This window comes from Morus notabilis, unplaced genomic scaffold (assembly GCF_000414095.1).
Source record: "Morus notabilis unplaced genomic scaffold, ASM41409v2 Scaffold1855, whole genome shotgun sequence".
In the NCBI taxonomy this organism is placed as follows: domain Eukaryota; kingdom Viridiplantae; phylum Streptophyta; class Magnoliopsida; order Rosales; family Moraceae; genus Morus; species Morus notabilis.
Genome location: NW_010365510.1, coordinates 64,803 through 74,828, shown reverse-complemented (window position 1 = coordinate 74,828; position 10,026 = coordinate 64,803). Strand labels below are relative to the sequence as shown.

Below are 10,026 nucleotides of genomic sequence, written 5' to 3'. Positions count from 1 at the left end.
GAGTTTTTAAAAATGAATAATGCAAAATATGAATGCGTATAAAATTCAAAAACACAAATAGGAAGCATCCTAAAATAAAAAGACACTTTTGTTCTAAGGGTAATGTACGTTTCCAAAGATCATATCACATCAACATCGCACTGCAGAATTTTCAAAAATAAAATTCAAATATTACCAAACAAGTCATGATATTCTTCAAATTTGGATTGAGTGTGCGAAGAGAAAATGTAACAAGTTATAAACATCCTTGTCTCAAGTTGCTTAACCAGTTGGGATTAAGATTAAATTCAACTTGTTAAAACTTTTTAGGGTGGAAAGCGAGTGCTAAAACAAACGTGAAAAATCACATTATCAAAGTGGGCGATGATAAAACTTGGGACAGTTTTTCTTGATGATGGTGATCTCAAGGTCATTTTCATGATCATTGGACACATGAGGCTAATTTCTATTTATTTATTTATTCATTTTTGGAAAAAAGGTGATGGAAGGAAGGACGCATTGATGCTCATGTTATAATCTTGGTGGTTGGTGCATATGTAACAATCACGGGTATCTTGGCCGTATATTGATGTATCTTGCATAAAATAATGTTTTAAGGGATAGGATACTTGGATTTAGAAAGCTATTTCATTTTCACTCTATTTTGAGTCTCAATGTTATCAAGTTTTTTTTCCCCTGCTTTTTCTATGATATATACTTATATATTTATATATACGTACTTTTATATATACACACACATCCCAATGCTAAGGTTTTCTCTCTCTCCTATTTATTTTTTCCTAGGAGTTAAAAGAACAACGGGGCACTTGCTTCTTTTTTTATTTTTTTGGTATGTTAATATATTGATAGGTCAAATTTTTTATCCGTTAGATATGTATAAAAGCACATAAAAATTAAAAAGTACGTAGATTTAACGGTTAAAAAAACTTGATCTATCAGTACATTGTCATATCAAAAAATCTCTTTTTTAGGAGACGTTTGGTTCATAGATTAGAATCATGTGATTATAATTATTTTTTATTTACGTGTATTTTTTGTGAGAGAAAACACTATAATAAATTATGAATCATGATTCAAATCATGGTTTGAATCCTCCAACCAAACATTATAGAAAGGAGCACTTAAAGTGTTGCGTTGAGAATTATTATTATTTTTTCTCCGTAACTTTTATTAACTCTTTTTTGGTGAATCACTTTTTATTATCTCTCATCTGTTGAAAATTATTACACCATTCAATAATAATAATAATAATAATAATAATAATAATAATAATAAACAAATAAATAAACAAATAAATAAGAAGACTTAACTCTCCATCTCTCACAATGCACACCTTGTCAATGATTTTAAAAGAAAGAAGAAGATAATCACATTATTAACTACTGTTCTTAACATAATTTATCGTGTATTATTTGTGGACTTTTGTTGTAGAAGACCACACCGATAGGTCCGGGAGGTAAGGGCAGCGAATCATGGGCATAAAGGTCTTTTAGGTCTTGATACACTTTCTTTAGAAGTTGTTGTTTATTTGTTGGTCACTCAAGACTTTACTACTCAATTCTCCTTTACATAATTATTATGGCGATTTAAAATGCAAGATCTGAAATGCAATGAAAACTTGATTAAAGGGGTTGAGTGATGCACTTTCTTTAGAGGTTACTATTATATAACATCTATTAAGGTTTGAACCAAAAAATTTTGGTTTTAACCTTTTCTTCCGTTACTTTTGTGTCGTAAAATTTTTTTAACAAATGAATTTGATCCAAAAGCTTTGTTTCAAACTTATGTTATAAACTCTTGCTACAAGTAGAGAACAAAAAATTAGGAGTATTCACGGATTGGAATCCGCGGATTATACAAAACTATCGAATTGAAAAAATCTCAATCCATATCCGATTCAAAGCGTTTTCGGATTGGCGGATTGAATTCACGGATTTCACAAATTATGACCTTTAAAATTATAAATTAATAAATATCCATATAAAAATAAAACACAACATAAAATCTTCATCATTTATCACAATGCAAAGTCTCAAATTTTCAACATCCATAACTCAAATAAACATAACTATAACATAAACTTGTTCAATTAAGTCTAAATTTTTACAACCCAATTAATGATGACATTAAAAAAAAACCGAGTTTATGTTATAGTTATGTTATGATTGCATCCAAAAATAGCCATATGTATTACAGATTTTTAAAAACAAAAATTAAAAATAAACTTAAAAATTAAATATATATACATATAAATTATATATATATAATAGGTTTCAGATTTGGAGATTTCATAGATTTAAAAGTGCTGGATTCGTGTCCAATTTAAAATCTTTTTCAATCCAATCTAAAACTTCAGATTATATTAGATTTCACTGATTAATCAAATTGACGAATTCCATGAACACCCCTACAAAAAATAATTATATTTTAGTGGATTTGTTACTCAGTAAAAATAAAAAACACAATAAATTTTTGTTGTATGCTTTTACTACGTTTTTAAGACAATTACTATTAACAATTATCAAATGAAAGCCTTTGCTTTTGAGTTATCTTCAACTCGAATATTTTTTAGTTCTTTATTTTTAATTAGATCATAATTATATTAAATTTGCGTATTTTCCGAGCGAAGGACATTTCTCTCTTTCAGAAGCACCACATCTCTTCAAATATATTAAATTCTTAAATATAATTTCATTGAAATCCCCACAATAGAGATTCTTTCCTTCTTTTTTTTTATTTTTTATTTTCCTTATAATAAACATGGTGTCTTGCCCTACATATATATTTTTTATGAAATGTATCTTGCCCTACATTCCCATAAAAAAAGGGAAAAAAAATAACTCTTTGTCGCACTCAAACCTAAGTAAAATTTCTAAATAAAAAAAAATATAAATAAGATTTTTAAAACAAAAATTAAATGTACAAAAAAACAATTAGAGAGAGAATTTCCAAAAAGAATAAATAAAAAACAATGAAAAAGATCAATCTCCCCCACACAAACTCTTCTCACGACGAAGGAACATGACAGCCAACCACTACTTTCACTATCCTCCACTCTCCACTACTCCTCCCTTTCTCTCTCTTTAATTAATTTATAAAAAAAAAAAGAAAAAGGTTTTATATAATTGAGCAATCATTAATGAATTAATCTTTTATTTAAAAAAGGAGGAAAAAAAAAAGAAAAAGAAGAAGAAGAAGAACCTAATTTGCCTGTTTGGACCTTTGTTTCAACGTTATTTAAAACCACCGGAAAAACCGCAGGGGCTCTCACCAGAACTTTTGTGTTTGGCTGCCAAGAAAATTGTAGAAAACATTTTCTTTTCTCTCTTTGACTTTGCGTCTCAGTTAAGCTTTTCGTCTTCTTCTTCTTCTCTGACATTTTCTTTTTTTTTTTCCTCTCGAAATTTCTCTTTTTTCCTTGTTTCGTTTCATCTTTGGAAGCCTAATTTGGCTTTGAAAAGAAGAACGAACGTTAATCATGGGCTGTGCTGGATCGTCACAAGCCAAAGGAGATGGTGAGTGAGCTCGATTCTTTCTTTTGACTAATTTTTCTTAGGCTTTGGCTTTCTGTTTGGTTGCTGCGTTTTAGAGATGAAATGACGGAAATTATTTATATATGTATATATTTTTCTTTTAATATCTCTGTTTAGAGAAAATTGATTTCTACTGTGTTGCAGAAATTAGAACGGTAGTTTAGGTCGTTGAAATCAAATAGTAAATTCTTTGTACAGTGTGGTGTTTTGGTATTTTTCTCAGCGCCAAATGAGGAACTAGGTTTCTTTTTTTTTTCTTTGTAAATTGCAACTCTAATTCAGAGAAATTTTCTTAAATTCGTTAGATTCAGAAATTTTTCTTCTGCATATTTCTTTCTAGGAATTGGGATTTTGTGTGGATCTTGTTATTATAAATGAGATTTTGATGTTATATTTCAATTACAGTGAATTGAAAGTCTGAAAGAAATCGCATTAATTAATGGAGATGAAGTTGAAAATAGAATAAGCTTTGTCATAGTTTTTGGCTTAAGAGGATGCGCGTGTGTGTGTGTCTTTTTTTTTGTTTTTTTGTTTTTTTGTTTTTTTTTCCCGGAAGGAAGCTTGTGGGGTATTGAACTTCTGAGTTTTTGTTACAAAGCTGGACTAAGAATACGTATTCTAGTGTTTCTCTGACTTCAATAAACTGCTGAATTAATGCCCACGATAATTTTCTTGATCCTTATTTGAACATTTTAGTTAGTGTTGATGTTGATATTAATCTATGCCCAGGGCAGTGCGGCCAAGTTATTAAGGATTTTCAAAATCCATAGTGTTTTCTAGTTTTTGTTGGAACATAACATAAGAACCCTCTTGCTGGATTGATGTGTATAGGTCCAGATTCAAAAGCAGTTTCTCTTTATTTTTGTGCATGCAACTACCTGCACATTTGTCTCGTAAGCAGTCGCTTTCAGTTGCGTTGTGTATAATGAAATTCGAGCTTATACTGATTGAAGAGGAGTTAAATTGCACTTTTTACTTGTGTTTTTCATTTGAATTTGGTTCCTTTCCTTATTAGCCCAGTTCCTAATATTTTCTACTTTGTTATTGAATAAGGGTTCATAAGTATGACAAACAATTCTTAGTTTGACAATGATAAATTTGGAAAAAGAAGAAAGGAGAAGGAGGTTAGGACAAATAAGCAGGTCTATTTATTTATTTTGTGAGCTTGGGATTAGCAAAATAGATCTCGATTAATTCGCTGCCATTTTCAATATTCTCCAATAAGATAGTGTTGGTATTTTGAGTTTTATACTTTAAAGGATGCTTAATATGCTAACTAATTATTGGAACTATCTTCTGAAACAGGGACTGTAAAGAAGATTCGGAAGCCTAAACCTTGGAAGCATCCTCAGCCAATTACGAAGACTCAGCTCATGCAGTTGCGCGAAGAGTTTTGGGACACCGCTCCTCATTATGGTGGTACGAAAGGTAATTTTAATTCTGAATTTATTCTATTTAGTGATATCAATGGTAATTATTTAAACTATATGAACGTCACACCACGCTGGCTTTTTAGGAATAGGAATGTGCAGATCTTTTTTTAAATTTTTTTCTAATCCTCCCATGCTTTGAACAGTTGAGTTCAAGCATTCTCTTAAGACTTTTTCTGCGTCAGATATTTAACTTTTTGTTTGCGTGAATATTTTGGGAGAAATGAAGCATTAGATTAATTTTTGTTTAAGGGGGCATATTTTCATGTAAACAGTCTGGGGCTAAAATGAAACATCGGCTTACGTCTCTCTCTTTTTGTTTTCCTTTTTTCTTTTCTCTCGTACTTGGGGGCTTACATGTCTGTATAGTGTGATGTGTTGGACAAATTGCACATGAACTTACTAGTTACTTGTTTCATTTGATTGAGGTTTTGGGTTTCTCTTGGAGGTCCTGAAATGAATCTGCTTAACATTTGAGCAGTAATGCATTTCCTTACGCAGTATTGGCATATAGGGGTTGTTTGGTTTGCAGTAATCTTGAGGGTGGGAATGAGAATATACACGATTCCTATGTTTCGTGCAAGAATTCAAATTTTTGCATTCCTAGGAAAGTCAATCCCATGGGATTCACTTTGTCTCATTTTAAGGTAATCTGAATCCCACTCAACATAGTGATATTCATTTTCCTTGAAGTTTTCCCGGGAATCCTAGAAAGCTAGAGTGACCAATTTTTGGGTCCGTGTCAGTTAAAATATGTCAATACTGCTTAGAGAAGCATGCAAATAGATTAATCTTTTCGCTAATTCCCTGAAAAATGAATATCTCCATGTTGAATGGAATCAGATTATCCCAAAATGTGGTAAAGTGATCACATGGGATCGACTTTCTCGAGACTGCAAAAATTTTAGTTATTGTACGAAACATGGGAACCTTGGATATTCCAATTCCTACCCTCAAGATGACTGCATACCAAACGGCCCCTTGGTGATAACATAGGGGATCCACAAATGTAACCTTCTTAAATCTCTTGATTCTTTTTTTGTTGTCTCCAACTATAATTTGGTGGTATGACTTCTGTTGAAGCATAAGATGTACGTTAATGATCAATTTAGTTGTAAGTACATCATTTCTTTTAGTTCTTAAAGCTTTAAAATCCTAGCTGTGCTAATGTTGAACTTGGTATGTTTCATGTTTGAAAATTTGAATTAAATCCGTGCCTTGACAAGGTTTAAAAACTGAAAGTCTCATTTAATATATAGGTTAGATTTGTTTCCTTCCTCATAAAGCCAAAACTCTTATTTAATAATGTCATTGTGGACAAGGTGTAAAAACTCTCTAAATTGGTCATTCAAAAATTCCCAGCCATTTAAGAAACAAAACTTCTGTTTAATAGTGTCATTATGTAAATATTTGATTTGGAGATTTTTAAGAGAAGTGATACCATAAGGGTCAAAGTTTCAATTTCCTATTAAGTGTTGGATAATTGGGTTTTTAGCACAATTGCCCCCTAAACTTGTCGTGATTTAGCAAATTGCCCCTCAAACTTTTAATTTTGGCAAGTTGCCCCCTCAACTTGTAAAGTTGTTGCAATATGCCCCATTTTAACAATGATTGTGTTAAATGAGTGTCAAAAAAGCACGTTCAACCAAAACTTTCATCATTCCAATTCAAATATAACACAAATCTCTCAATATCTAAACTTTTAATCCCTTAAATCTAATAAAAAAATTTGAGCAAATTTAGTTAAATGAGTCACATTGAAACAAATTTACAAGTTCGGGAGGCAACTTGCCAAAATTAAAAGTTTAGGGGGCAATTTGCTAAACCACGACAAGTTCGGGGGGCAATTGTGCCAAAAACCCTAGATAATTCAATGCATTTTATTATACAATATTCATATATATATATATATATATATATTTCAATTTTGAAACCGGAAAGAAAGACCTCTCCTTCAGGATCGGTCCTGCCCCTAAGATGCAGTAGTTAATTAGTGGACATTCAAAGAAGCTGTGCACCTTCACTGAATGCTAATGAAAGCAAGCCCTTTCATCCTAACCTTATCTACTGAAAGGGAGCCAGACATACCAATCACTATGTTTGGTATACCCATCAAAATGTTTCAAATTGGAGTCCTAAGTATAAGCAAGAGTAGATGTACTGTCAAGAGGAGTAGAAAATGTAGTAATTGAGGTTTTCAAAGAGGGGGAATAGAAAATGTAGAAAAGTTAAAAAAGGGAAAGTTAGATTTATTGAGGACTCAAGATATCTCTCCAAAGCTATATATATAGTCTTAGCTTTTTCTAGTCATGCAAAATGAAAAAGAATGCCATCAGGAAGTTGCTTAAAAGGGTGAGATCACAAATTTGAGTTAGGGCCTAGGGGGAAGTTTACTAAGACATTTGCGTTTAGATCAATGCAAAGTGAGAAGCTAGTTTGTTCAAGTAGTTTGCATATGGAGAAGGCAGTAAAACATGGGATTGATATAGCGAGTACTATTAAGATGCAGTAGAAAGAGAATGATTAAGTTTACATTTTGAGGTTTTGGGTCTTGAGATCTTGGGGCTATTTGCATGTTTTGCCATCTACTCGAGCCATAACTGTGTTCTACTGTTTAAAAAATACTTAGAGAAAGTGATAACTAATGGGCAATTTTTCCGGGAAGCTAAATGATGTATTCGATGCACGTCCATGGGATCCCATGGGAAGAACTTTTTATTTTTATCACCTATCCGTGTTTCTAGTTGATTCTAGCTATAGATATAGCGCGTGTAGTGTGAAAGAATGTTTCAACACAAACTGGACACAGACACAATGACACTCTAAATTTGAGTATGAAAATCATTATCTAAGATAAAATTACGAGTGGTTCCTTGTTGTTACATCCAAATGACTAGTAAATGGAAGCAATGGCATTTAAAAGGACTATGGGCAATTAGTGCCAATCATTGTTTGCGAGAAACTTAGAAGCAGGTCCTTTTCTTCCTGCACCAATGATAATGAGGAGAAATCAACAGACAGGAATCTTAAGAATGGGAGTTAGATTTATTAGAATTAAAGCTTTAGAGCATGCTTTGTTATGTGTTGTTGAGTATTTAAGTAACTTGTTGATGGATGCTTCCTATCGCACTCAGAAATTCCTGTCAAGATTGATGAGAGCCAACATTTGGAGGTTAATGGAAAGCATATTCGAGTTCGAACAACCGGAGAACCTTAGATCAAACAAGTTTGGTGATCATCACATTGCACGCTACAATGGCTAATCTAATCAGTTGTATGGTGTTTTTATAATTTGATCATGCTACAAAGTCATGACAGTTGAAGAATGTTGATTAGAATTTAAGGAGACTCCGTGCATGATTAGTTAGAAATTCCAATGCCAACTGTCCAAGTTGGGTCTTTATGGAGGTAACGATGTTCTTCATGAAAACACGACCATATACCTTAGTTTTAATTGGGATGTACGATCGCCACGCCTGGTAATTGAAGGCTCATTTGTGCAAATTTGTTCACATGCCACTCATTAGTACGGCTTTATGTCAAGTGTGATTGGGAATAACTGACTGTTGCTACAAGATGGAAAATTATCATGTTACTCCAAATCTGAAACTTAAAGTTACTTGTATGATTAGAGGAAGATTAACAAAATACCAATTAGGACTTGGCCTGGTGTTCTATTTATGCTAGGTTGTTTATATTGATAAGATCCTTCAAAAGTTTGATGAATCCCTTTTTTTTTTAGCCCTAAAAATCATTTGGAGTTGTGTTTGTTGAAGTTCTACATTCCCAGTTTGAAAAAGAGAACAAAAGAACTTCTTTCCCCCCTAAACGAATAAGCAAATTAAGGAGATGATTTTCTTCAGATTGGGTTCCATGACTCGGTTCGAGTGACTTGATTTGGTTACAAGTGTTTTCTCTTCTGTTTAAACAAGAGTGTTGTTCTTGGTTAGATGTCTTTTACGATCTTCATACATGTTATAATTTGGAATGTGGACTTGAATTTTATCATCCACAGAGATTTGGGATGCACTACGAGCTGCTGCTGAAGCTGATCTATCCCTTGCTCAAGCAATTGTGGACAGCGCTGGGGTCATTGTTCAAAGTGCTGACTTGACAATTTGTTATGACGAAAGAGGTACTAAATCCCTTCTGCTTTTTTCCATCAAAGAAAATTCCTTTCTGCTTTTCTATTTCCAATGCATGTGGCCTGCGCGCATGTGCACACACAAAAGCTCCTTAACACCATGAATGACAATGACACTATGACTGCTAACTTTAGTAGTACCTGAGAACTTAAAGAGATCATAACCTTATGCAAATGCAGGGTTTGCTGATTCTTAACCTTTTTTTTATAGAAAGGTTTTTCTTTTTTTATCTTTTATACTTTGTTTTGCGAAGGCCTTGTATAGTCACTGAAAAAAGTATTTTTGCAGGCGCAAAATATGAGCTACCGAAGTATGTTTTGAGTGAGCCAACCAACCTAATTCAGGACAGTTAAATATGGAGAGAGCATACTAAAATTTGTGCACAAGATTGACTGTAAATCATGTATATTATTCTCTCATTCTCTTTCATATCTTTAATAGAGCTGGTCGTATTTTATGCCTTCTTTTGCATCCAAGTGTACTCAACTTGCTTAAATTTAATTGTACTCAACTAGCTTTTTTGTTTTGCAGCCGTTTGGATTTGTCTCTGAAATTTCTTCTCTTTTTAGTGAAAACCATTTATTGATTACAAAGATGAATTTTTATCCATACAATTTTACAACTAAAAGCCTGGTTGTACATTATTGTATGATATTTTTGTCAATATGTTGAGCAATCAGCATTTTCTTGATCATAAGCTTGAGCGATGCTACTTTTGTGTGCATACTTGGATACTTACGAGTTAAAAAGTTTTTCTACGACTCACAATTGACGTTACATAGAGTTTAGGTAAAAAAAAGTTGCAATCCTTGTGTTTGGAATCGGAACTGTCTTTTGTTTTGGTCGTTGAAAGGTGGGACCTTCTATTGATAGTGCAATCTAGTCAAAATCATATCAAGATAAAAAAAGTATGTAAAA

General features: G+C 32.5%; 1 protein-coding gene across 1 annotated transcript; it reads left to right on the top strand.

Moving 5' to 3' along the window:
- Positions 1-3,156: 3,156 nt before the first annotated feature.
- On the top strand, positions 3,157-9,638 carry LOC21386203 (ubiquitin domain-containing protein 1). Its single transcript, XM_010108272.2, has 5 exons — positions 3,157-3,303; positions 3,442-3,515; positions 4,839-4,961; positions 8,979-9,098; positions 9,397-9,638. The coding sequence occupies exons 2-5, from the start codon at positions 3,479-3,481 to the stop codon at positions 9,459-9,461; spliced, it is 345 nt and encodes a 114-aa protein (XP_010106574.1). The 5' UTR covers positions 3,157-3,303; positions 3,442-3,478; the 3' UTR covers positions 9,462-9,638.
- Positions 9,639-10,026: the final 388 nt, after the last annotated feature.

Bases quoted from the DNA above. Each gene is read 5' to 3' on its own strand.
- LOC21386203 (XM_010108272.2), top strand. From the start codon at position 3,479: ATGGGCTGTGCTGGATCGTCACAAGCCAAAGGAGATG. The intron at 3,516-4,838 runs GTGAGTGAGCTC...CTTCTGAAACAG, and splicing joins GTCACAAGCCAAAGGAGATG to GGACTGTAAAGAAGATTCGG. The intron at 4,962-8,978 runs GTAATTTTAATT...TATCATCCACAG, and splicing joins TCATTATGGTGGTACGAAAG to AGATTTGGGATGCACTACGA.